General features: G+C 40.2%; 5 protein-coding genes across 11 annotated transcripts; 2 read left to right on the forward strand and 3 right to left on the reverse strand.

Moving 5' to 3' along the window:
* Nucleotides 1–2662: 2662 nt before the first annotated feature.
* On the forward strand, nt 2663–4285 carry LOC111602048 (serine/threonine-protein phosphatase 6 catalytic subunit). The gene is made up of 4 exons (XM_023318958.2): nt 2663–2926; nt 3001–3288; nt 3362–3516; nt 3588–4285. The coding sequence occupies exons 1-4, from the start codon at nt 2762–2764 to the stop codon at nt 3889–3891; spliced, it is 912 nt and encodes a 303-aa protein (XP_023174726.1). The 5' UTR covers nt 2663–2761; the 3' UTR covers nt 3892–4285.
* A 2090-nt stretch (nt 4286–6375) lies between these two features.
* Nucleotides 6376–10831, reverse strand: LOC111602054 (transmembrane GTPase Marf). Of its 4 annotated transcripts, none has more exons than XM_023318964.2 (9): nt 10573–10831; nt 9616–10285; nt 9266–9555; nt 8860–9198; nt 8719–8730; nt 7576–8502; nt 7348–7518; nt 7058–7296; nt 6376–6986 (listed from the first exon to the last, which is right to left on the reverse strand). In XM_023318964.2, exons 2-9 carry the CDS (start codon nt 9908–9910, stop codon nt 6785–6787), a joined length of 2475 nt encoding a protein of 824 aa, XP_023174732.2. In that variant the 5' UTR covers nt 9911–10285; nt 10573–10831; the 3' UTR covers nt 6376–6784. The 4 variants fall into 4 exon arrangements, with proteins under 4 accessions (XP_023174732.2, XP_023174734.2, XP_023174735.2 ...); XM_023318966.2 differs by having other exon boundaries at nt 7058–7254; nt 10573–10830; XM_023318967.2 differs by lacking the exon at nt 8719–8730 and having other exon boundaries at nt 7058–7254; nt 10573–10830.
* Nucleotides 10832–12037: 1206 nt separating this feature from the next.
* On the reverse strand, nt 12038–27849 carry LOC111602034 (probable citrate synthase, mitochondrial). Of its 3 annotated transcripts, none has more exons than XM_030223684.1 (3): nt 27760–27849; nt 12624–13601; nt 12038–12560 (listed from the first exon to the last, which is right to left on the reverse strand). In XM_030223684.1, the coding sequence occupies exons 1-3, from the start codon at nt 27787–27789 to the stop codon at nt 12189–12191; spliced, it is 1380 nt and encodes a 459-aa protein (XP_030079544.1). In that variant the 5' UTR covers nt 27790–27849; the 3' UTR covers nt 12038–12188. The 3 variants fall into 3 exon arrangements, with proteins under 3 accessions (XP_030079544.1, XP_023174701.1, XP_023174702.1); XM_023318933.2 differs by lacking the exon at nt 27760–27849 and adding an exon at nt 22230–22464; XM_023318934.2 differs by lacking the exon at nt 27760–27849 and adding an exon at nt 21564–21834.
* LOC111602066 (NADH dehydrogenase [ubiquinone] 1 alpha subcomplex subunit 13) lies at nt 22671–23613 on the forward strand. 2 transcript variants are annotated; one of them, XM_023318984.2, is made up of 4 exons: nt 22671–22778; nt 22846–22956; nt 23019–23239; nt 23311–23613. In XM_023318984.2, the coding sequence occupies exons 2-4, from the start codon at nt 22851–22853 to the stop codon at nt 23446–23448; spliced, it is 465 nt and encodes a 154-aa protein (XP_023174752.1). In that variant the 5' UTR covers nt 22671–22778; nt 22846–22850; the 3' UTR covers nt 23449–23613. The 2 variants fall into 2 exon arrangements, with proteins under 2 accessions (XP_023174752.1, XP_023174751.1); XM_023318983.2 differs by having other exon boundaries at nt 22672–22778; nt 22843–22956.
* LOC111602033 (zinc finger protein 236) lies at nt 23948–27851 on the reverse strand. Its single transcript, XM_030223685.1, has 2 exons — nt 27760–27851; nt 23948–26186 (listed from the first exon to the last, which is right to left on the reverse strand). Exons 1-2 carry the CDS (start codon nt 27768–27770, stop codon nt 25049–25051), a joined length of 1149 nt encoding a protein of 382 aa, XP_030079545.1. The 5' UTR covers nt 27771–27851; the 3' UTR covers nt 23948–25048.
* Nucleotides 27852–27959: the final 108 nt, after the last annotated feature.

The raw sequence follows: 27959 nt of genomic DNA on the forward strand, positions 1-27959 counted from the left end.
CAGTAAGCGGAAGAATATAAAATAACGGTACTAATGATGCAGCACGCAATGCTCGACTAAAATATGTTACTAAAATATGTTAAAACGACTAAAATATGTTACAAGCATTTGTTTGTTTTTCTTTCTTGTTTTTCTAGAAGAATTATTGTAGATAAGCGACGCAAATTAACACATATATATGTATATGGTCTATATATAGCGAAATATTGATAATGTAATTTTGAATAAGATTATATAAAAAGAGTAATCAAAATTTAAAATGTCTAACAAAATAAAAAACAAAAACTAATATTACTATTTTTTCAAGCGGTCAAGAAATTGTTTACACATTGTGTTTTTGAATTCTGTTTCGATATAATTCTTGGAAATAACGGAGCTTTACCGTTATCTATTAATACGTTCATATTTTTGCACTTCTTTTAATTTGGCTGTGACATTTTGTTGAGTATTAATCTAAAACTGAATTACTTTAACTATTATAATGCTTGGCAAGAGATTAAGCTTTAATGTGGTCCAATTGATTTATTATAATCACAAGTTGGGCAAATTAATTCCAGAATTAGTTGAAGGGTTTTCTATATTAAGGAATTTACAATGTTATAAAGAAGAACAGGGCACAGGGTGTAAAAGAAATATTTACAGTCGGGCAAACCGCTTAATAATGCGGAAGATTGTCCAAAATCCAAAAATATCACTTCCAAAGAATCTTAAGCAAGAATGCGACTTAAATGTGTCACATGAAATAGTTCGCCAGGCTATCATACGGCATAAGGACTCTTCAAGAGTTGCACGAAAGAAACCACTGATTATATTGGAAAATGTTGACAAACGCTTTTATTTAGTTCTAAACATGATTTTGCGACGAAACATTAGTAATACTGCACAGTATCAATGCTTCATCCAGATTATGGCGGAAGGCATTAACTATCTTGGAAAGCAGAATCATTATTTTGAGTATAAAACTTGTTAGTTGGAGGAGTTGGAGAACTGGCATATATAGAGGACAGCATGAATGTCTAAACATTTTATTTTAAATTCAATATCAATACAATAAGTCAAAGCTTAAGCAGTTTAATATACGAACGTGGCTCCTCTGTAACTGTGCTAAGATTCTTGATACACCACCACAGAGTCCCGATCTAAATCCCATTGCTCAGGTATGGGCATACCTAAAGAAAAGAGGGAGAAAACGGTACACAAATAACCGCATACAACTAATAGCTGTTATCCTAGAAAAGTTGCAAAAGATCTCTATTGAATACTTGATAAAGTTGGTCCATTCTACGAAGCAAGGCCTCCAGCATGTATTAAATTATTATTAATTATTAAATTATTATTCAATTTATTATTACATTTTTTCTATTTTAAGTTAACAACAATCAATGTGTTTGTGTAAACAATTAAAAAATGAGTAATTTTGGTTTTTGTTGTTTATTTTGTTACACATTTTAAGTTTTGAATTTATTTTTATAATTTATCACTTAATAAATATTATTTAACAGTTAATCAATAAAAATTTCATTAATTTGAAATAAAGGCCATTCATTGTGCATCTAAAGTCAAAAATTTAATTTATTTTCAGTGGATAAAGAATTTCTTGACAAACTTGAATTACTCTAGTTAATTTGTTGGTAAAGTGAAAAGAAGAAGATCTAGCTACCTTTCTATTCTCTTAATTTGTATTTCTTACAAAACTAGAGTTCCGCTTGACAAAAGTTCGGCAAGCTGCGCACCAAGCAGCTGCAGCTTAACCCTTTGCTGTCTTGTCCCCCACTTAAATCCAATTTCATGGCACACAGTCAGACTGCCCCCACAGCCAGCGCAAAGTACAGAGTCGAGTCAAGTACAACCAAAAAAAAAAAGAAAAAGAAAATAATAATACAAAACAATACAAATAACTTGCCTTTACCCCAAACCAACGACAAACCGCGCGCGCGTCACTAATGAGACTCTCCAAACACCCAAGCTTACGCTGCCGGTCCGCTACTCCGTAACCCGCTCAACCCGCTCAACCGCCATTCCCTAGACAACAAGATGCCAGCATGTTTCTGCCCCACTGACACAAAGCACACACTCGCACACACAGAGCTAAATTCAACAAGCAGCTCGTGCCACAGCAATAAAATTTAAAAGCGTGATTATTTCTATACGCTGAAAAACAAAGCCCGGCATCAAGGAGTAAGCCAAGGAACGGCCGTGGCGGGTTCTGTCGGTCCCACTGCTGTATGCTAATTATGATTTGCTTTAAGCAAAAGCTAATTACAACTAATTTTGCGCTAAAAGCCATAAGACAAACATTAACCGAAAAAGGACACAGCAAAGCAACTCTTGTAAGGCACGCCATGAATTGCATTAAGCAAAGCAAAGCAAACTCTCTATTTAAGTATGTTTAAGTGTCAAAAAATCATATGAATGCACAAATATATTGTTAATAAGAAACTCATAGAGATCCAATAAAAAACGTTTTGCGCCAAATGCCAATTTTTAAACACTTAACAGGTCAGTTCGGTTAGAAGTTAACAGCATGTCAATTGACTTAACATATCGATAGTATTTTTTATTATTTACTTCATTTTTAGTGAATTTTTATGTGCGGCACGCGAAACGCACATTATTTTCATACCTGTTATCGATAGTATTTTTTTGGAACATGGCTTTCATTTTGTTTTGGTATTTTACTGTTTTGCGGATTTTGTTGCGTTTTTCCACGAACTTTACCAACAGGCTTTGGGTGCGCTGCACAAAACACAGGAGCAATAAAATGGGTGATGTCGACAAATGGATAGATGTTGTGAAGGAGTGCAAATACTTGCCAGAAAATGAATTGAAGAAACTCTGTGATATTGTCTGCGACATACTGTTGGAGGAGACCAACATACAGCCAGTGAGCACGCCCGTCACAGTGTGTGGCGACATACACGGCCAGGTAATGGTCACCCTAAAACACACGACTTATTATCCAGCTATGATTTGTGCATGTTTGAAATGGATTTGTTTCAGTTCTATGATCTGGAGCAGCTGTTTCGAACTGGCGGCCAAGTGCCCGACACAAACTACATATTCATGGGCGACTTTGTCGACCGGGGCTACTACAGCCTGGAGACATTCACCCGCCTGCTGACGCTTAAGGCCCGTTATCCAAGTCGAATCACTTTGCTGCGGGGCAACCACGAGACGCGGCAGATAACAAAGGTGTACGGCTTCTTCGACGAATGCTTTAGCAAATATGGCAATGCCAACGGGTGGAAATACTGCTGTAAGGTATTCGACCTTCTTACCATTGCTGCGGTAGGTAAACCCACAAGCAGAGAGACTGAGGATGATTGAAAAATGCTAATCTTCGTAATCTTTTCACATATAGATCATTGACGAGAGCGTGCTGTGCGTGCATGGCGGGCTTAGTCCTGAGATTATAACACTGGATCAAATACGCACAATTGAACGCAATGGCGAGATACCCTATAAAGGCGCCTTCTGTGATCTGGTCTGGTCCGACCCAGAGGATATGGAATACTGGTAAATAAATAAGTTAATAGATTACTAGCATTCCATCCGAGCTAATGTGTTCATTTGTGTGCTTTGCGTAGGGGCCAGAGTCCGCGTGGCGCCGGCTGGCTGTTTGGCCATAATGTGACGAAAGACTTTATGACCATCAACAATCTGGACTTGATCTGCCGGGCACACCAGCTAGTCAACGAAGGCATCAAGTACATGTTTGAGGGCAAGCTAGTCACCGTTTGGTCAGCACCCAACTATTGCTATCGTTGTGGCAATGTGGCGACCATACTGAGCTTCGACACGGCGCAGCAGCGGCAAACGAAAATCTTTCTTGCCGTGCCCGATTCGGAGCGCGTTATACCCAAACAGAATACGACGCCGTATTTCTTGTAAACACGTTTACATGGAGAAGAAACAACAAACCATCCAACGACCGACCAACCGCCCGACCGATCACCCTTCAGTCGAACACTTTAGGGCTGACTCGCTTCGCACTGCCAGCGATCAAAAATAGATTGAGTTAACTAGCCGTGCAAATCGGCAGCCGCCAGCAGATAAACCAAAACACACACACACACACACACACATACACATGCACACTCCAACACACACACACGAAAGCTTGTAAACACCATAAATCCAACACTTAGAGAAAGAATCGTATTCATAATTATGCTCAAAAGATTTGTTCAACCTTGTATTTTGTTGCCGGTTTTACAGCCGATTATTTTAATATTCCTATCTATTCGTATATCATTTAAAACATATATCTTTACATACATACATATATACATACATATATATATATATATATATATATACATATATATATACATATATATATATATATATATATATATATATATATATATATATATATATATATATATATGTATATGTAAATCTTATTATTTGTGCTATTTGTATTTAAATATGAATTGTATGGCACGAAAAGAAGCAAAAGCATTATTGGAAACCCGTTCAAAGAGGAAACTCAAAAACCAAACAAAACAAAACGAAAAAAAAGCAAAAGACAACATGTAAAATGCATTTCTCTTTTCTTTACATTAAGTGCAAATTTGTGTAGAGATTAAAAACAATCAAAAACAAATGATTATCAAATTTCCTGTATTTAGATATATTTAATAATACTTTAGGTTTTGTTTTCGCTCTTCGAGTTGTTGGGTTGTAAATGTTATGAATGTTTATCTATATAGAATATAGAAATGGCATCACTCGCATATTTGTATTATTCCTATGAGATAACGCTAACATATGTATATGGATAGGTCTGCTAAACAGTCTTTAATATAATATACATCATTCAGTTGGCCTTAATAGCAGCTTATGTCTATATGTAATTATTATAATCAAATCATCTAATCAATTTCACGAGAATAACTCAAACTGTGTCTGAGTTATGAGTTATGAACTAAACCTGGAAACCAATGTAATTTCGAAAAATAAATTTAAACGGAGCTTGATATATATGAATGAAATTATTTTGCTTAATAATGATGGGCGCTAGTGGGTGAAGTGAAGCCTCCCTAATGTCATGCGATTCAACTGCGTTCAGAAAATCAAAAAAATACTGTAAGGCACTTTGACAGCGTCTAGGCGCATGGAAATGACACTGAGGCATGCGGGCTATGTAGAAATGTTTGCAAGTGACAAAAGGGGACGTGACAGACCCTATAAGGTCGATGAAGACGACGAACTGCGCTCGTCTGCCACAAAAGCACGATAGACATGGCAGCCTTGCATTGGTCAAGGTAGCTCCTAGTCGGACACACCCTGCTGTAGTCAATTGTCAGTCATGCGTCACGTCATGCGCTTGCTCAAATTCTATAATCAGATTTTTTTCAGCTTTTATGATATTCAAAAATAAGCCCCAAATATAAGAGAATAGAAAGGGTACGCAAGGCAGGCAGGTATATATAGAGGTATATATGTATATATCTAGATATATATAATCTGTCTATTTGTGTGTTGCCATGAGTTTAGGAACCATAGACCGAATATATAGATATACATATACATATATCGGCTATATAGTGGAATGTTAGCCTCAATCGAATCGGTTCACTATATCACATAATACACATTCTACTGCAGTCAAGAAGAAATGCATGAGAATGACACTGTATAGTTTAGTGTGTATAAGCTAGTATCGTATATATATATTATTAACTGGCAATTGCAGTCGCAGAGATTTCCTAACTTCATCCTTTTATGGTCGCAAGAACTATTGAAACACTTATCAGCTGAGGAAACTTGAGACACCTTAACGTAATCTGCAATCGAATAACATCTTGCCTAGCGGCAAGGTGCAACAATAACCACATCCACCTAAGGAAGTCCCCAGAGACAGCCGAATTTGGACCAGTGCTTCATAATTTATATATAGGTCTAGTCTACATATCTTAATCCGCCCCCAATAAACCTTTATTATTATTTGTATACATACATATATTTATATGCGCGTAGATGCATAGAATTCCCTGGCATATAAGTTTTCTATAAAAATACGTTTAAATTCATAAATCAATTAGCAAAACGTCAATACAACTAAATGACTCAGAATTTCGCAATAATTTTTCGTAATTGCACGCGTCATCATGCGCACTCGCTTACGCAACACTAAATTGCGTATAGCTCTAGCTACCTCTCTCTCTCTCTCGCCTTCCCTCTCTGATTGCAGCGAAAACAATTGTCTCTATTGAGCTTCATCATTTATAACAATTGAAGCTGCTCACTTTACATTTTCAGAAATAGACAATGACAATGACAACGATGATTAAGCATAGATAGCGAGCATCAATCATATATCCTAATCAATTATAAACAGGGATCATTTCAATATAATGTTTAAGATATAATTAGTAAATTTTTCCTTGTTTTCATGGCACCCGGCCATGTCACAGTGTGTATGCAGAGTGTAACAACAACAATTACAATATATTGATATATGTATATAATTAATAAAAACAAAAACACAGTCAAAAATTATATAATAGTTTAACTGCAACGAGTGGCTAAAAAAATTGTATATCTGTAAGCTACGAGCAAGAAAAAACTAAGAGAAAAACATGCGTTAACAATTTTGCAAAAGTGTCTAATAAAAAAAAAAAAAAGAAGAATCAATTTAAATAAGTTTCACTTTCTTCTGTCCGCGGAAAGAGGGAAAAATTTGTCATCGTTGTTGTTAGGCTTCTTCGTCGTCGTGGTGTTCGATTGGGTATTCGCTGTTGAAATACGTGAACACAGATCCTTGCTGTAATTACATCTACTGCGGCGCAATGTAGTTGTGCTCGAAGATGTCCAGCTCGTTTTGTATGTAGTTGGCCTTGTTGCGCAGGAGCTTCAGCTGCTTCTGATTGGACTCAAGCACATTCAGCTGTGCCTCCAGTGTCTTCAGCTCCTCATTCATATCGGTGGTGGCGGTGTCCACAGTGCGGCACAAACGAGCAAATGTGCTGGACAGCTCCCTAAAGACATTCAATTTGGAGCAGTTAAATGCGGTTTCATATTTAGTGAGGAAATCGAGGGGATCACTTACTGTTGCACCTGGTGGCTGCAGTTGGCCGACGTGAGATCGACAATCATTTTGAGCTTCTTGGTGGCATGCCGTCCGTATTGGCTCTTGAAGGTGCGCTCCTTGGCTGAGTTGGTCCACGACAGACGCTCGTACAGATAGATGCAGCCATAGAGTGCACCGATGCCGACAAGAACACGCCACCCGATCGTTTTCAGCATCTGCAAGTGTTCGGTTTTCAGCACATAGCGATATAATAACACCTGCTAGGCAGCCGGTAAATAGCATCAGTAACCTCTCACGTCAATACTTACAATGCCCGCTACAACTAGACCGCCAACGGTGCCCTGCGATCCAATCGAGGACAGCGCAAAACGTGATATAACCGATAGCTGTTCGGGCGTAATTCCACCTACTCCCGATCCAGGGAGCAAGCAAACGGGCGTCGACTCCACGGGCGTGCTCACCGGCGTTACGACAGTGTGCTGAAAGACAGATCGTTAAAAGCCGTTTGCTAAAAGGAACACTCGGATAGGGCTCACCCCAATACTGCTCTGGCGATTGAGCAAGGCGGGCGTTTGCTTCTTGGTGCGCTCGCGCACCTTGCCTGTGAATCGCTGTATCATGGCCGTGATGCCCCAGCTGAACTTGAAGTCGAGATCCTCCTGGAAGTCGGCGCAAAGATTCTGGCAGTTCAATGAGTAGAGCATTTCGAATGGCTGTGTGCGAACCGCCAGCTTGGCGCTATTTGTGAGCAGCTGCTCGTTCGGCACCAGCGCGTGCATGCGGTCGGTCATTTCCGTTTGAGCTGATTCCACATTCATGGCCAGCGCCATGGAGAGACGGGCGCGCAAATTGCTGCCCAGACCACTCTCCACGTGTGCGTTGAGCTCCTTTTTGTAGATGTTAAGCACCAAACGCTCCGGATGGAAGGGCATGTTGAACTCGTCGATGAGGACGCCCAATCGCCATATTTCCTCGTTAAGTGCCTTGGACACCTTCTCCTCTACTTCCTCGACCATATTGTGAATTTTCATTTTCATTTCACGCGTCACCTGCATCATTTGCGTCTCGGTGCCCTGAATGCGTTCAGTGAGCAGATTCTTCTGATCTTGCTTCAGATTGCGAAAGATTGTGATCCGCTCGAAGATGTTATCCAGCATGGAGCGCATATCCCCCGAGACGCTCTTGCCACGCGAGCTATGCTGCTGGAACTTGGTCTTGACCGCGCTCTGCGAGATGCACTCCTCGAACTTACGCTCAAAGTCCTGGAACTCAAAGTAGCGTATCTGAAAGCCTTCAGCAATGGCGCCCAAATGGGGCGGATTGCCCTTCGACTCCTCGATGCGCGCCTGCAGCGTCTCGCGAGCTGACACGAAGAACACCCGCTCCGCAGCCTCCTTCTCATTGCAGACCTTAAGCTCCTTGGTGAGAAAATCAATACAGCGTTCCGTATGCTGCGACTTAACCTGTAGACGGGTAACAACCATAAGCAGCCAGAAAAGAAACCATTTATTAGCTACGATTTTACGGAATGTATTACTGAATGCAACAGAAGAATTAGCTTTTGCCATAGACATGTCTCGCCTCTCGACAGATGCGGCATATTTATGGACGGGCAAATTAAAACGAAACAGAGGCAACAAAGCTATGTGTCAGGAAACTGGGTCTGGATAAAACATTACCTTAGCCAGCTCCTGGCGTGGATACAGATACACACATTATGTATTTGGTAGGGTAGTAAACAAAAGTAATGAAAAATATACAACGTTTACATATAGGCTTACAAGAAGAGCACATCTAAATGGATATATGCAAGAGCTTACCGATTCCTGAAACTCCGGTTCATTGGCCGATGCATCCCAACGATTGTTCAGTATGAAGATATTTGGTTTAGACAGCTTCTGTGACACTGTGTGAAAGAATTGTTTCTCGGCGCGTGTCATTGTTGATTCCGCATTGAGGACCAGCACAAAGACATCTGAATTTATACAATGATTATCAATCCAATCATCCAGATTGGGAGAAACGTCGACACCAGGAGAGTCGAGAAAGACAACATCATCACGCAGCAAGCTGCAACGTTCGCGTGGCCAAAATATGCGGACCAGGCTGCTCTCGCTAAGCTTCTCCTGGCACAGAGCATTGGCCAATTGCTTAATGTTCTGCGAAATTAGAGAAACATTAGTTTAAGGTGTGTTAGGAACGTGTGAATGGATATTTAGCAGTTACCACCACATTGAGCTTCTCGTCGGAGCTCTCCTTCATGAGATAGGCTTCGCCACCGTCACTGCCTTCGACTTGGCAAAAACAATTTGTGGTATGGCCAATGCCACTTGGCAGAATCTTTTCACGCAGCATAGCATTAATCACAGAGCTTTTGCCATTGGAGGTACGACCAAAGAAAGCGACCTTCATGTGATCCCGCTGCAGTACCTCACGTATGGCAGCCACCTTGTGTACATAGCTTTCGAACAGCTCGCGCTCCGCCTTGTCCACAATTTCCGCATCCGCATGCAGAGCTACAATTGTTAAGCTTGTTATGCAATGCAAAATGTAGTCGAAGATAGACTATCACTTACCATTGATGAAGATGGTTGTCTCCAGCACATACTCTTCGATTTCACCATATATATCGTTGATCTTCTTCTTGGCGCGGACGAAAATCTGCAGTGGCGATTTGTCATTCGGTTGATACATGCGATTGTCGGATATGCCAGACATGTTGGCCGACGTGGATGAGGCAGACGGTTGCAGTGACAGATTGTGCCGTGAATCGTCAACGGTGTCGGTGCCCGGTGTCGAGTTTTTGTCGTTGGCGGATGGGCCCGTTTGGCCAGTCACCAGTGAAATGGTGCGATTCAAGTAGGCCGCCATTTGTTTGGTTTGCGTTTAGTTTGTTAAATGAAGAGAGAATTTTGATACAAAACAAAAGGTATGCAGCCTATGGAGATACCCTTCCCCAGCCCCGGCCCCAGACCCAGTTGCTGCTGCCAAAAACGAAAAAAAATTCACTCTAAATGATAACAATAAAAGTGCACGTTGATTTGACTACTGTTATTGGTATCGATATATCGGTATCGACTTTGTATTCGGCTGCTTCTAAAACTGGATTTGTTTTTTTTTTTAAATTTTGTTTTTTTTTTAATTTTGTTTTTTTTTTGTTTTTTTTTTTTTTTTTTTTGAGTTTTCACTGTTTTGCTGTTTATCGTTATTTTTGGGGTGGTATACTCAAAAATCAATGGCACAAAACTGAAAAGAAAAGGAAAACGTAACAAAATATGACTTCAAAGGCATAACTAAACAAAAATATAACAACAAAAAGTCAAACCGAAAATTCAATTTGTGTGGCTTTTCATGTACACACACACAGAAAGGCAAAGCAATTGCTACTGCAACGGCGCAGTTTATTTATTTATGTTTGTGTGTGTTGGCAATCGTAATCAACGAAAAATATATACGCTGATAATTTTTACAGCTTGCCCCGCGTTGCGTCTTTAATTTAGGATTTGCACTGCTATACCTGGCCAGCAACTAACCTGATTTGTGCTTTCGCTCATCGTATGTTTATGTTTCCGGCGAACGCGATCCAAAACACGCAGCCCGCAAGTTCACGTCAGTGCTGGCTTTCGGGCTCCTTGGATTGTTATGAAATCGCGTTGCGAAGTGGCAAGTTTATGCACATTTCTAATAGATATTTCTAATTGTTTACTCTATCTCTGCACTGCACAAATCCCGTTCAATTTGCCTATAATTCGTCTAAGTGATGTAACACGGTGCACAAATCAGCAGCCAGCAGTGCTGTACAATCGACAAATTTTATATTTGAGGCGGCCGGTCGATAAATCGGTACCGATAAAAAGCTCTAAAGCACAATTTTATTTGATACACTGCAAACCCCGCTAAAATTCAAACTCGACTACCCCCCATTACCCAAAATAATAAATAACAAGTACAAGCATTTGTTTTGTATATTATTGTTCCGTTTTTTTTATTGAACTTTTTTGTAGAGGTTTCTCTTTCCACTTGTTTGGATGTATTTTATTTTTCGTTATTATATTTACTGGTTTGCAATAAATTACATAAAATAACATGTTTCCATTGTTTTTAAAGTAAACGTAAAAAGAAAAAAACTATATAGTTAATGGGTAAATTAAAAGTAAATTTGTTATCAAGTTAGTTTTTAGATATTAGGCGGGCCTTTGAGTGGTTCGGGTATTTTGGTAACGTTAAGTAAAGTAAAGTAAAGTCAATGTATCGAAACATAATATTGGCTTAAAATGTAGTTAAGTAACAAACTTAATAAGCAGTTCAGAGAGGGCATAAGAAAAGGTCGTCTAGATAGTTGGAAAAAAAATGCTGAAAATAGTGTTTTTTGTACAGGAAATGGTTTCGGGTTGGTTTGTGTGTCAGAGTGTGTGTGTGACAGTGTTTGTGTGTGTGCAAACAGCTGTCTCTCATTATATAACTTAATATGGTATAAATAGAGCTTACAAATTATTTAGTGAATTTATTTTTCTATTGCTGTTCGTTATAGGTTTCTCATTCATAATTTAGCTATACTATTTAATAATTATTTAAATGTTGCCTTATTTTCAACTTATTGTTTTGCTGTTGCAGTTTTCAACATATGCTCATATCTATATACATATATATTTATATATATTACATATATAAATACATACATATAATTACGACATACATATATATATACATATACATATACACATATATATATATATACGTAACTTGCTTGTGATTTCATATTTGGTTGTTTGCATCTTCATTTGTTGCCTTTCTACGCTCGCTCAGCTGCCCAAGCTACAATATCATGATGTCGTCACATTTATTTGCTACCATATATGTAAAAGTTATATATTCATGATTTATCGTCAATTTTCCCCTTCTCTCTCTAATTCTCTCCCTCTCTCTTGTCCTCTCAAAATCTCCCGTTCTATCTCTCTTTCACGTTCCCCTTTTTGTCTATTTGTTGCTACTCGCTACTTTTTTTGCAAATTGTTTCTCATTGTTTTATTTTGAGTTTTTCTAGTATTACTTTTCCTTTGCTTTGCTACATTTGAACTTCCCGTTGCCACACTTCACTGCATTGTAAAAAATGCAGTCCGTCCATCCGTCAATTGCGTTGTTGCTTAGCTTACTTCTTGACCATCTTCATGAGCATGTCGGTGGATAGGGATTTGGGACGCTCGATAGGCAGACCGAGTGCGCGATCCCAAACCAGAGAAGCGAGCACACCCAACGCGCGAGAAACACCGAAGAGGACAGTGTAGTAGTTCATCTCCTTCATGCCATAGTATTGCAGCAGGACACCAGAATGAGCATCAACATTGGGCCAGGGGTTCTTGACCTTGCCGGTCTCAGTTAGAATTGGTGGCACAACCTTGTAGATCTTCGACACCAGCTGGAATAGCTCATCCTCGGGCAGATGCTTCAAGGCGAACTCGCGCTGGCAAGTGTAACGCGGATCCGTCTTGCGTAGCACAGCATGGCCATAGCCAGGCACCACCTACAGCAAAGAATAAACAATTAATGAACCCAATCAATGAGTGGGTCAATGAAGGGAGCTCACCTGTCCAGACTTGAGCGTCTTCCAGATGTATTCCTTAAGCTGTTCCTCAGAAGGATTATTGCCCGCCTCCTTCTGCAGCTTGCGCAGCCAGATAAGTACCTCCTGGTTGGCAAGACCGTGCAAAGGACCAGCCAGACCATTCATACCAGCAGCGAACGACAAGTAGGGATCGCTAAGAGCTGATCCAACCAAATGTACCGTGTGGGCGGACACATTGCCGCCCTCGTGATCGCTATGAATGGTCAGGTAGAGACGCATCAGCTCGGTGAACTGAGGGCTGTCATAGCCGAGCATTTTCACAAAGTTCGCCGACCAATCCAGACTGGAGTCAATGGAACGTGACCCCTTGCCGCCGCGATAGGTGTTGCAGTAGATAGTGGCAGCTACCACTGGGAGCTTAGCAATCAGATCCATGCTGTCCTCGTAAGCGTATTCCCAATACTTGGTCTTGTGTACACCTTCCGAGTAGGCCTTGGCGAACTTGCTGTCATGGTTGAGAGCCACAACGGCGGCAGCAAGTTGCGACATTGGATGCAGTGTCGTAGGCATATTGTTCAGCATGTTAACAACATGCTGGGGCAGTGCAGCGCGATCAGCCCATTCGCAGGACAATTGCCGGACTTGGGCCTTGGTTGGCACCTCGCCGGTCATCAACAGCCAGAAGAGGCCCTCTGGCAGTGGCTCGCAGCCGCCATCGGCAGCAGGCAGTACCTTCTGGCATTCGGGAATGGATAGACCACGGAAGCGAATACCCTCATCGGCGTCCAACACAGAGGTCTCGGTGACCAGAGCCTTGATGCCGCGCATGCCACCGTACATCATATCGATGGTTGTCTCGCCGGTTTTGGTGGAGCCATGCTGCTTCCTGAATGCTTTTACACGTTCTTGCTCCTGCGGAATCTTACAAGCTAGCACTTCACGCAAGCTGGCACCGTCAGAAGCTATTTGACGCACATAGCCACCAATGACTGGCACTTTCTGCAAAATAACAAATAAAACAATGAGTAAATAAATGCAAATAGCACAACTAAATGTCAGTGCGGATCAGTAATGGGGGATTCCTGCTAAATCTAGCTTTACTGAAGCGTTTAGCTTTTTTCCCGCCAAAGTGGGCAACACTATTGTTATGGTCACATTAAAGGACCATATGTTGTAGCTCAAGGCTACTTAATGGTCACACTTAATACAGTGTATCGATAACAAATTTGCACAACTGTCATTGAGCTGCACTTCAGGAAGCAATTGCGCGTAAAATGACGCGTAACAGCGATCCGATTGATAAGATGCGCCAATCCCCAAACAAAGAGTCACACACAAACACCTACACCCACACCCATACATGTACATACACAAACTTTGATGCACAAATGAGGGAGGGACTCAATCCAATTTTGTTGATAAGCAAAACGACTATTGCAAGCAGCAGTAACCTCACTTCATCCTCATTTCCATGAGTCAGCATCCATCAGACATTGCCCTAATGGCTGCATTAGATTGTTGCTGCCGAAATACATAATTCGACAAAAGCGCGCCACTCGCAAAGTTCAACGCGAGCTTAACCGTTAGCAAAGCCTCAATTCCGGTTACAACTAGTTTTTAATATTTGTTTTTTTTTTTATATATATTGTATGTTCGGATCAGCCCATCGAGAGACACACTTAAAACGACAGCGAAATTCCAAGTCGACGGCATTTGTCGCTGTTGCCACGCGTGGCGTTTGGACAGACAAAACGAAATGGAAATGAAAACGGAATCCAAGCTCAAGCGCAAAGTGCAACTTTGCTTGATTGACAGTTCGCTGTCTCTCGTGCGTTCTTCCCCTCCCTCTTTCGCTCTATCGGATCGTTAGCTTTTTGTTATTGTTGTTTTTTATTGTTTTCATTCTTTTTGCGGCTAGTGGGTCAGCAAATTCAATCAACAATGTGAACTTGTGGCGCCGCCAAGCGGAGGACTTTTTTGCAAATTGGATTGCATGCCTGATACGTCTGCTGTGCGATCGTTGCGTATTTGTGCACATGTGTTTGAATTCTCTTATGAATGTGGATATTGATTTGTGTGTTCGCAAACAAACTCACACAAACCGGTTTACTAGACCGGCCCCAAAAACGCGATTTCATTGATAAAATTGAATTATAATTGACTTTAACGCTTTGCATCGATTATCAAATACTATGAGATGGCCTGTCAATCAGCTGACTGCTACGTTACCTACTAATATAATTGCAAGAGGTTAGTTGTTATACAAATTCAATTTTAATTTTAACCTTTGCGTGCTGCAAACTTGTGCACTTAATTTGTATAAATAAAAGATAAATACGATAATCATAGCCAATTGGCGCTGGAGCAATTATCCTTAATATCTGAATTTTAATTTGGCATCAATCGATTAAGCTCCGTAAATAATCGAGTGACCACATTCTGTGGAAACACAATACTCATTATGGTAAATACAGGGTGATAAAGGGCATTAGGCAAGCAGCTGCGCAATTTGAGACATTTCACGCTGCAAAAAGCAACTAAACGACGTGGTCAGGTGCACAAACCGCAATATTGCTATTTATGCTGGGTCTATTCAAATAGGTGCTAATTGAGCTGTCGTGGATTGGTTTCTATTTGACTCTGGATCCGCTAATTATGCGCTAAGAGTAAAAAAAAACAAACGCTAAACGCCGCGACATCAAACAGGCGTTTGATCGAGTTTGGCACCTGGGACTGCTGCAGAAAGTGAGGACCACCCTTCCAGCCCCATTTTTTCGCGTTGCTATCCTCATACCTTATTGGAAGAACCTTCCAAGTGTCAAGGGGGCAAGCAGTATCCTTGACTAGACCAATTATGGCTGGAGTACCACAGGGTAGTGTTCTAGGCCCAACACTTTATACTTTATTCACAGGAGATATGCCAACTCCCGAGCCAAATATAGGAAGTACAGATGCAGTACTCATAGCGACCTATGCAGATGACACCGCCATCTTATCACGTCACGTATCTGCGCAAGAAGCTTCAGACTCACTACAAAAATATCTGGACTCTTTCGGACGCTGGGCAAAACGGTGGTGTATCACCATTAATGCACAAAAGTCTGTACATACTACCTTCGCCACTAGAAGAGGAGATTGCCCAAGCGTTGCATTGGGGCCCACTATTCCCAAAGCCTCAAAAGTAAAGTACCTTGGTATCACTCTTGACAGAAGGCTGACTTTTAAAGCGCACATAAGTCAAGTAACCTCAAAATGCAAAAGCAAGCTAAAAACCCTCGACAGGATGCTGAGAGCTTCAAGCAAGTTGTCTTACAGCAGCAAGGCCGCCATCTACAAGGCAATAGTTGTCCCAACCTTCGTATATGGTATCTCTCTATGGGGCTCCTCGGCGAAGACTACAAGGAACAAAATTCAGACCCTGCAGAATAAAGCACTACGCAGATGGACTGGAGCCAGCTGGTTTGTAAGAAACTCAGTCTTACATAGGGATTTAGCAATTCCCACAGTTGCTGAACTCATTGGGCGACACAGTTCAAGATACGCGGACAGACTTGCAGCGCATCCTAACCATCTCGCAAGCAACCTGGCTATAAACAACAATAGGCGAAGACTGAAGAGATTGCATCCTCTAGACAATATTAGAACTAATTAAGATAGTAGCTACAAGTGCAGAATAATTGGCATATCTGCCCTCCCATTAGTTAAGGTTTAGAGCTAAATGCGCTATAGAGTCTAAGCTGCAACAAATAAAGAAATTAAATAAAAAAAAAAAAAAAAAAAAAAAAAAAAAAAAAACGCCGCGAGCAATGTGTCAGGAAAAGAGAGTCTTGCATAACAGCGCGATTACTAAGCGCCACACATGATACGTCACACACACATGTCTAATTGCGCTGCTTTCTGCGGAATAGTGTTGCATAACGTGTGGGGGCCGGAGCACGCACGATCGCCCGCTCGCTCGCGCTTAGTTTTTTGTTGACTTCGTTATCTTATCGCTGAACAGCTACCTTCTTATAAATACATGATTATTTGTTGTTCTTGTTTTCTGTACTTTCTTTGTCTTTTGCGTTTCTTTTTGCGCAAATTTTAGTTGTATGCATACCCATGTGAAAAAGTCATGAACATAATCAGATTAGTTTCACGGGCGGTGGCAGGCCTTCTGGCCGACAGGGCGCCACAGGGCACGGAGGGGGTGCGAGAGCTGCTGATAAGCGCTTCAAATTTTGAAGGTCCCCGCAACGGTCTCGCACGCGTTTAACTTATCGCTCGTATTGAATGTGGATTCCATGCATAGTATATATATTTTTTTATGCTGTTTGTACATATATGGTCAAATGGTCATCAAGGAAATTCTGGTCGCGTGTTAGCTTTCCAGCGGCTCCCAGCTAGAGATTAGAGTCTGCTGATCAGCGTGATCTTCGACAATGTATTGCATAAGCAATCGTTCATTTACTCTGATAGCGTCTTATTTGTGTTCTTATTTATTAATCTACACTGCAATTACGACGACAGCTTAATTAGATACAAACAATCCATAAACAATAGTTTTTACAATCATCATCAAAGTCAAGCGCTCGTCGCGCGCAACCTTCACAATTTACGATTGTATGCGATCCGCTCTCTCGTATTGCTGTTGCTATTGCCATTAACGGGATCACCACTCATTTCGGCATCAAGGTGAGCGAGTGAGAGAATTGCAAGTTGCACTTCAAGTTGAGTGGCCATGACTCCGCGCATTAAGTACTTTATCCATGCTAACGGCGCGTCAAATAAATTTCCTCTTCAGTTCGAGCTATTAATGCAAGAGCATATTTTCCGCTCTATGCTTTTTGCACTTAATAGCCTACCCAGGGTTCGCTCTGTCCCCCTCCCTCCCTCGTTCTCCCTCTCGTTAAGTTTTCGCTATCGTTTCTCATTTGCGTGACGATTTCAATTGTTCGCTTTCTTTATTGCCAGGAATCTCATAATAGGTTAATGCTCACTAGCCGATAAAAGTTTTCAAGTTCATCTAGTCTTTATTTATTTGTATATTTTGTGACAGTTCGGCGCCTAATCGCCATAATTATCGTTTAGTGTCTGCTGCTTTTGCATTTCCTCTTTATTATCGCGAGGCAAAAAAAAAAAACTAAAACAAAAACCTATTCGTTCCGAAAGTAAACAGCAACGTTACGGAGCACAGTGCATGACGTAACCAGACGTTCGGTTCAGATCGGTTCGTTGGGATTTCTGTCTGTGTTGATTACATGCGCGTTAATCAGAAACTCTGATGAGCGGGAGAACATACTGAGTCAGCTTTAGCTGCAGCACAAATTCCAGCTGCTGGAAGGGGAACAACGTTCCGTAAACTTTTCTGCCAATGTTAACAACCGATGTCAACATGAGCAACAAGTTGTAAGTGCATATATAGAAATGTTTTTTTTTTTTTATTTATTTTTATTTGTTTTTTTTTTTTTTAACTCACTCCTTCTAGATATTTATATAGGTGTTGAGGCTTAACTTGCAACCAAAAGTCATCATTATTTAAACGCAAAGCTCTAATAAATCTACACTATTGATTGATGAACTCAAAACTTTGAATCTTTCTCTCTCTCTCTCTCTCTCTCTCTCTTTCAATGTCTTTCTGATAAGATTTCTTTAGTTGGGAATTTTAGCAATTGTTCTCATTGGCTCTCTTCATTAGTAAGGCGAAAACTATGCAAATATTTGAACCGAGTGTTATTTGGTATCGCATTCCACTCTATAAATATTATGTAGCATATATTCTTTTATCGTTGAACCTAATCAAATTAACACTTTTTCGTTCACCGCTCAGCGTTCACCGTTCACCGTTCACCGTTTTGCGTTTGTGCTTTTGTTTCCTTTTGTTTTCTATGTATGAATGTATGTGTGCACATATATATTTATATATTATTTCTACAATCAGCTCACGAACATCGAACGTATATTTGTTGGCTGCGTGTGTTCCGATTTCGATCTCGATCATGTGCCCCCACACAAATTTGTCATGCTTATCAGTTAAGTACCATGGGATGGAGCTGCGTTAGCGGCACTAACAGAATGATTGTAAATGTAAATATAAAGTAAGGCAACACCTAAATGAGTGCAATTTGCAATGGGACACACTAAAACGCCCCGCCCTCCTCTCTAAGTCAGCTAGCCGATTACATCACATGACCAGCAAATCTTGCAGTGTTTCCCCTTATCAAAGACAATTTCATTACCATATAAACTTTCCATGACGCCATTCATTGTTATCTGCTGAGGCTCGAGCATAAAACTTAAAAAATCCCGGCAATTTTAAACAACTTTGAAATCGCAACAGCAAAAGTAAGAGAACAGAGCGAAAGTGCAGGTGGGCCCTCTCCAAAAATTGAAACCACTTGAGATTGGATTGGCACGAGCATTGAAAGATTAGGCAACGACCACCATAAATCAAACAATTTAATTTATGTACATAGACAAATGTGCAAATGTACAAAGTAGTACATAATATACAAATATTTCCCCAACCTCAATTTGTTTGGGAAATTTTTTTTCCCTTTTCCATACTGTGCATTCGAACGGGAATTCGAATTCGAATTCAAATTGGGTACAAATGAATGTGACATTCTTATTATGTAATCGTGTGATCAGCTGTTAAGAGCAGAAGGCTCAACCTTTGCTTGCCTCCCACATACACACACTCAAAAGCACTTGCCAAAAGGGCAGAAAAGCTACGCTAAACGACAAATTTTTACGTAAGCGCTGGTCGCGTATCGTGACGTATTAGCGTCTGGGCGATAAAAAATTTCGCGTGTTTGTTATTAAGTTGGCCGGACGTCAAATGTTGCTGTTGCTATTGCTGCTGCTGCTGCGGCTACTCAGAGGCCTTGCGTGTCATGTTGTAGTCGTTGCTTCTATGATTTGCTGCTGGCATTGTTTGTGAACAGCAGAATCTGTATATTTAGTTCGCATTTTGCAAACCTAAAGTATTTTACTTCAAATTTTTAACCGGAAGAGAGTGCAAATACCCAGCCCTATAATCGTCTACCTATTTACATACATTTGTATTTATAGTAACTATAACAACAACAACAATGTGAAGGACGTTTGCATTTGCTTCGCATTTTTTGGCGCCATCCCAATTTTACACATACATAGACAATATGAAAAAGCAAAGATTTCAGAGCCAAAGAACTGGGCGCATACATAACATTTAGAAATCGCAAAATAGATTATTTAACTTTTTACGTATTACGCATCGAATTTTGTTTGCGTCACATACAATCGCTCACTATCTCACTGCCACCCGCTCTCTTGCTCGCTCTCTCTCTCTCCCTCGGTTCCGCTCTCTCTCTTCACGCACTCTGCCCATCATCGAAAACACCCCAAAATAAGCAACAACAATAAGCTCTAAAGGAGGCTCGTCCTTTGAGCCTACAGCACGTGTATGTGTGCTTGTGGGCGTGCCAGGAGCTGTGTATTGATTTTTCAATTACAAAAAAACTTTTGCCAAGAATTGTGTGCCGATTTTTCGACATTACATAACTCTCACATAGTCAGTACGTATGTGTGTGCGTATATATGTTGATTGTTGTGCACATACGTGGCGATTAATTTTGTTATTTTACTCTTGTTTTTGTGCAAATTGCGGAGATGGGCGGATGGTTGCGCTCTTTGCTTAAAGGTCATTCGGCGGACAATCTTTTTGGCGCAACAACAATAACAGAAAATGCAGACAAGCACATTTGGCAACAGAAACGAACGCATCACCTATGCAGAGACCAGGCAACAGCAGCAACAACAACAACACGTGACGTGCTTTGGAAATTAAGAGAGCCATAGCAACAGCGCGAGAGAAATAGCAAATGAGCTACCTGTGCACAGTGCTGCGTCAACGGCTAGTTTCTAGCTATTTAATGGCCAAAATATTCTCGATTGTCGAAACTCTTGACTGACTTCCAAATGTTTATACATATTTTGTATTTTTTACAAATACTAGTTTAGTGTTAACAAAACTTCATAATAAATAATGCAATTAAAGCTCATGTTACACGTTAAGTTTAAATCATTATGCAAAAATGTATATTTAATGTTTCCCAAAAATGAATGCTTCTAGCTGTTTTTAGCAACTTGTTTTGTTGATTTAGCTTTTAAAAATCTGGCAGCACTGTTTGGCTGGCTGCTAGTGAGAGCCGCTCTTTGAGAGAGCGTCGTTGTTGTTGTTGTTGTCGTTTTTGTTGCTGTAAAATTACAAGACACTAAGGCCAGAGACGCCGCGTGGTTTTAAGCCAAATTCAAACCGAAAGAGACACGTTTATGGAAATTACACAACAAAAAATCAGACTTAATAAATGAATGATACAACGGGCAGATGCCCCTGGTAACGGCAGCAGATGAAGAAGTTCATTAAACCCAAACTGCGTTGCTCGCTGCGACTGTGTCAACGACTGCGACTGCGTCTGCGTTTGGTGAGAGTTTTATTTATAAAGATTCGCGCTTCGCTATTTTAGCCAAGTGAAAATTCTGCTCGGTTATGTAATCACTACTGCCGGAAAATTAGCACATAGCAAAAATACTTCGCATGTCTGAATTTACAACAGCTAATATATTTTACTGGGTCGTAAGATTAAAAGCTATACAAAGCTGGCAAAAACGAGTAGCAATCATATTTTGCGCCGAATAGTTGTTTTAATAATCACAAGCACATGGCTGAATTTTTGGCGTGTCGCTTCTTTTGCCAACAACAACGCGTGGACACATACACACACATGCAGGCCCGAACAAGCGCGTACTTTTAGAGCGTGTTGTGTGTATGGATGTGTGCGTGCGGCGTTGCTGGCAAGCCACGCTTAAGTGTGAGGATCCTTTGGCAACCACCACAACAGCTAAGCGTGCGAATCGTTTGGCATTTCACAGTTAGTTATTACATAGTCAATGCAATGGTTGGGGTAAGATTGGGTCGTTGGTGTCAGAGAAACTCACCTGTGCGTCGACAAGTTTACGTGCAGAAATGCGAACGATCGACATGATTTATGCTAAATTGGCTGGTAGATTTGAGAAGAAGTTTACTCAAACGCTGTGTTAAATTTTAAACACTAACACGCACACACACAGAAAAAAATTGCTTTCCCCCAGTGAAGAATTTGGAAATGTTCTTTTTCTTGTGGCGTTTTTACGGCGAGCGAAAAATGTTTCCTACTCTCCCTTCCTATACGGCAGCTGCGCGGCAACTGAATGTTAAAATATTATTCGAATTCGAATGGTTGGTTGGCTTTCAGTTGCATACAGTCGATTTCAATCGTTGTTGTTGTGACCAATATCGATAACTTTTTATTGCACTTGCAGATCGTCATTAAATAGAAGCTTGTTGAATTTATAAGACTATAAGGGAGTCGAACTGTTGAGTTAAGCTTCCAAACTCTCAACTTAACGGGACATTACGTCTAAAACTAAATTATTTGTGTACTTCGCCGAGCATGCATGATATTTGTATTATCGATAAATGTAAAATACCAATGAAATGCTGTACCACCTACACAAATAACAGCTGATATGAGCACACAATTTGGAGCCCGCGAAATTTTTGATTTTTTTTGTTGGTTGTTGGTAACAACTGTTCTTTAGCTTTGCGTATTTTGATTTGCCTACCTTAATTTCTTCTGGGAGAACGTCAACCGGGTTCTTTTTAAATCCTTGCTTAACGCTTTGCGGTGGTTTGGGGGAAAACGACTTCTTAATAAGGCGATGTTGGTGCAGAAATAGCGAGCACCGATCGATAGTAAGCAGGTTATGCAAAAATGCCATGCTTGCAACAAAATTATTTATATTTTAAGCACACAAATTTGAAAAAAAAATTTGTTTAATATTTTGTAATGGCTCAACTTGAAGTGAAGCTGTCAGCTGTCAGAGCTGCCAGAATTTTTAATTATAGTTTCAGTATTTAAGGTTTTGACAAAAATGACTTAAATTATGAAATTGGTAGTCATTAATACCAAATATAAGTTACCCATCTACTTGAAATTTAAAGGAAAATTCGAGAATTACTTCAATCAAAATATTCTATTGTGTGTTTGGTAATTTTTTGTTTTGGTATTTTGATAGTAATCAGCTGTGGTCACATTACGCTGCATGTTATGCAAAAGGCGTCGTGAAATTTTGACTGGCAGATTTTCCATTTAATTAACAAATAATCAAAGCGTAAGTCGAAATATATATGCTTACATAGGGGGGAAATATCACAACGCAGCCATGTACATTTCAGCAGCCAACATGGCGACGGCCGTGCCGCATGTGCCCCCAAAGCAGGACCTTCCACCGCCCGGTGGATACAAGAAGATTCCTTTCGCTCGCGTGCCACCCAAGAGCTATTTCACAGGTGAATTTGATCCCACATTTATGCATACGGTTACAAATCTTTACATATATATACTGTTGTAGGCTTTACCATGATTGGAGCCTATGTGGCCGTCACTACGGTAGGTCTAGGCATCTATTATTTGACAGCTAAAAAGGTCAAGCGCGACGAAATTGAAATGCGCTCGGCCCAGAATGTCATTTTTCCTGTGCTGATTGCGGAGCGTGATCGTGAATTTCTGCGTCAGCTGCGCCGCAATCGCGACGAGGAGGCTGAACTCATGAAGAACGTTCCCGGCTGGGAGGTAAATTATAAATGCACTAACAAATGACTGCGACTAAAATTCTTTCTTGTTTTTTTTGCTGCCTTCGGCAGGTGGGCACCTGGTATGGTGAGCCCGTGTTCAAGACACTGCCAGAGGACACACTAGTCACACCCATATTCAAGGAGTTCTATGCCCATGCCGATTGGAAATCTTATGCTAAGCGCGCCCATCTGAAGCTCTGGTCGTAAACGAATGTGGAGGCTGGGAGTAGCAGCTGCTGCTGCTTCTCCCTTACCTTCAGTTTAAATTAGTTAATGCACATTATAAAACAGTTTTGTTTGTAGCTGCGCCTAAGCGCACTTTTAAAATGGATAATACACCGAATGCACTCTGCATTGGTTAACGTAAAACAATTTAGAAAATCAAGTTTTTTCTATTTTAATTGAAAGCGCATCGCAATGCTTCGATGATTCATCTTCCATTCGATCTGTCTATTGTTCAGAAAAACTCTGCTTCTCATCCCGAGCTAAGCACATATATATTTGACTAAACTCGGCTGTTCTTTATTCTGTTGGGAGTATATATATAAATATACATATATTTATTTCAGTTACATTTACACAATATTTTATATGCCCGTTAGAGGTTAGAGATTTATCTTAGAGTTTACATTTGCGAGTTTTAGCTTTTTCGATTAAGAATTGATATATATAATATACATATGCATATATATATATATATATATATATTACTTTCGTTGGGCTTTATATGATGTTTGTATTCTTAAAATATCCTTGAAGCGGAGCAGATCTGTGTAATTTTGCACTGACAAAAGAGTTCGACGTTGATAAATATGTATTTTATAAATGGGAAAGTTAAAAGAACAGACATGACTATATAATTATATAGTATTACGATTCCGATAGTTGTGTGCATTGAATTGGAAAATCTGAACATTGATTAAGAATAGGAATCAAAATGGCATGGAACCATGCGAGCGGACGGACAGTTCTCTATTGACTCGAATATGGTACATTCAGTTAGTTTTGATATAAAAAATATATTGTTATAACCTCTGCAAGGATGTAGAAAGATTGCTTGTTGCTTTATGTTTCATGTTGTTTCTTTCTCTTTTGTTTTTGTTATTTATTGAACTAAATTTCAATGAATTTAGGTGTTGCATATTCTCTAGAGGGGTTCGCACGCAATGGGCTATAATCAGTGAAGATGTGATCCAGATGGAGAGTACAGATCGCCGGACACGATGGAACGCGAAGTATCCACAGGTCTATGTATATGTATGCCTCGACATTTCTCCCATAACAAATTCTTATAATTATTACATAGTTAAAAAAAAAATATATATTCATATATATATATAAAGTTAGATTAACTGCTCGTCGACATAGCTTATATATATATATATATGTATTGTGGGCCCCAGCTATGCAAGAATGAAAAGAGCGTAAAGGTGTGTGTGTGTGTGTGTATAATTATATTGCCAGCTGGAAACGCATTGGACTGCCTAAAAGCTAGTATTTAACTATAGCTCCTCCCTCTGTCTCTGTCTGTGTGTTAAAGAAAGAAATCGTGTGTGTGTGTGTGTATGTAATCAAAGTTTTCAATTTCATTGGCCAGCCTCTAGGACTGATCCTCGACGTCTTCCTCCAGCTCCTCAAGCTCCTCTTGTTTTATAACAACGTAACGCATTGGTGGCGATATTAGCACTTGTTCCTCATCCTGCTCTTGCTCCTCTTCCAGCTGCTGCTGCTCTTCTAAATCACATTCGAGTGCTTTGTCAGATCTTTTGCGCCTGCGCCGCCAACTGCCATCACGTTGCTGCCACCTCTACTTCATGTCGCGGCGTCGCTTGATGCTGCCATCGCAGGTGGGCAGATGGCGTTGGAGGAAACCTTCAAAGACGAATTTGCGACCGCAACGTTCGCAGCTGAATTCGCGCTTCTCCTCCACCTGCTGTTTGTGCTTGCGCAGTGCTTCGGCATTTGAGTATTTGTCGCGGCAGGCGTCGCAGGCATAGCGCCGTTTCACCTGTCCCACATCGAAAACGACAGTGAAGTTTTGTGAGCAGAAAGAGCAGGTGAACTCCTTGACGACAACCTTCTTGCCACCATGCTGAGCGGCCAGTGCCTCTGCCTCGGCCTCTAGTTTGTCCTGATGCTTGTGCGAGTCCATGTGCGTATTATATTTGGCCTCGTCGACGAACTTGCGGTAGCAGCGAGTGCAGCGAAATGGCTGTTCGCCTGTGTGCCGCATCATATGCTCCTTGAGATAGGCTACCGAATTGAAAATTTTGCTGCACACCTTGCACTTGCGATCCTCGGCAGAGACCTCGTTGCGCTGGCGCAAGCAGGCGCGCATGTGAAGCTTTAAAGAGCCGGCTGCGCTATAGCAATTGCCACAATTGGGACAGTAGAAAGTTTTATTGCGTGACTGTGAATCCGATTCGGGACTGTGATCAATGCCTTCGAAGACGATTGAGCCCATTTCATCTTCCTCGTCGTCTGGCTCCTCGCCTTCCTCATGCTCCACACCCACAATTTCATCCTCATCGTGTTCAATGGCCTCCCCATCTTCATCCTCATCCTCATCGTCGGCATCGTCCTCCATATTAGGCACAATGTGCAATATGGTATGTGTGCCATCGCCCTGCTCAATTGTCTCCACCTCCTCTACAGTGCTGTTCTCCACCAGCTGCTGCAGCGTGACTGCGTGCCCGTTCTCATCGATGATCACCTCCTGGGCATTAGCCAGTGCCTCGTGATCTCGGTCGCTGAGCGTCACCACAGCCGTTTCCGTGTCGTCATCCTCGTTGGTCGTATAGGCATATGTATACTGTGTCGACTCCCCACTACCATCTACATCCTCTGTTTCATGTTGTATGATAACTGGCACAATTTCCTCCTTGGACGGGGCATCTGTCGGGCTGGACAGCGTTGTGTATTTAATACGCTTCGAATTCATATCGCTGTGTGTATATGAATATATGTATATATATATATATATTTGTAAATATATATATATATGTATATATTAATTAAATGTTTGTGTGTGTGCGTCCGTGCGGTATATAATGTTAATTGTTGCTGCGACTTCGTGCAACACAAAAATTTGTTGTTTTTTAATGCGGCGCGGCGTGGCGTACCTCTCCTCCAGCAAAATTTTTTCTTTTTTATTTGTGTGCGTGTGTCAGTTGTAGTAAGATACGTTTTGCATTAGATCTTTTCGCTTGACTTGTCGCCTCTGGCACTGTAAAATATTTGTAAACAATGCGCTAGTTGGTAAATTACTTTTGGCGCGTTCAAATTATACTTTTTTCTTACAATAGTCAACACTCTTTCGCGACTTTCTTGCCACCAAGTTTAATTCTTCCACTTCAATATCACAATTTTCGTCGATTGTGGCAACATCGTCTAATAATGGTCACACTGGTCCGAATGGTGCGTTGTTTTTGGTATTTATCGCCACAACGTTAAGTTGGCTGCTACACGAATTTCACACATACGTAACGTATCGCGTGCTTACGTCATACATTTGGTTTAACGTAAAGCATCTTATGATACGTTACGACAACTAATTCTATTAACTCAGTTATAAGATAATAGAACAACATTTTGCAGGTAATTCAAACAAGACAAAATTTTTCTTTCCGCAGAAATTGCTTTTAAGACTCTTGTACACATGTGCAAACTTTCCTTACGTACTCTAACTTCAAAAGGTGGCAGCGCTGCTGACATACAAACGTTCAGTATGCCCAACTGCGTCGCAACTGTTGTTCAGAAACACGGCGCCAACTTTAAAAAAAACAGGTGTGATGGAGCACCACAATAATAGTCCACGTCTGGAAACCTTTTGTTAAACAAAAGCAGCTTGATGATGGTTTCTTATAACATATACAAATGAAACGCGAGAAAGCGTTTTGATCTTGTTTAATATTTGTGTTGTTTTTTTTTTCAGAGAAGTTAACCAATGGGACCGATAATAGAACAAACATATTCTTTATAATTGAACTCTTTATATGTATATGTATATATACATATATATGTATGTATGTTTATGAATACATGTGTATAAGCACTTGCTTGACACATTGTTTAATGTTCATTTATGGTTAAACACATTTTTGACACGTTGCCAAGTAATTCGAAGTTGAGCAAATTTATGTGCCGAATGAATTAAAAATTGTGCTTGCCACTATTTATATGTAATGCAAATCAATGTATGTAAATGTAAATATAGATAAAGATATAGATGTAGATATAGATATAGATATAGATATATAGATATAGATATAGATATAGATATAGATATAGATATAGATATAGATATAGATATAGATAAAGATAAAGATATAGATATAGATATAGATATAGATATAGATATAGATATAGATATAGATATAGATATAGATATAGATATAGATATAGATATAGATATAGATATAGATACAGGTTTAAATTTAGATATAGATATATAGATATAGATATAGATGTTATATGCGTATAATTTTATAAAGGTAAATTGAATTATAATGCACTTACGGTGCGCACATTCCGCATTGACTTTGACATCTTCGGATTTTGCTCACACAATTTTGAAATTTAAAATCGCACAAAATTTTCAAACTTAAAATCAAAAAACAAAAATTTACGAGAATTTTCAGTTTTAGTAAAATAGAAACGTATTGCTGTGCTATTGTCAAATAAAATAAGATATGTAAACTAATGAATGTATATGTATA

Source organism: Drosophila hydei, unplaced genomic scaffold (assembly GCF_003285905.1).
Source record: "Drosophila hydei strain 15085-1641.00,03,60 unplaced genomic scaffold, DhydRS2 tig00000250-arrow-arrow-pilon, whole genome shotgun sequence".
Taxonomy (NCBI): domain Eukaryota; kingdom Metazoa; phylum Arthropoda; class Insecta; order Diptera; family Drosophilidae; genus Drosophila; species Drosophila hydei.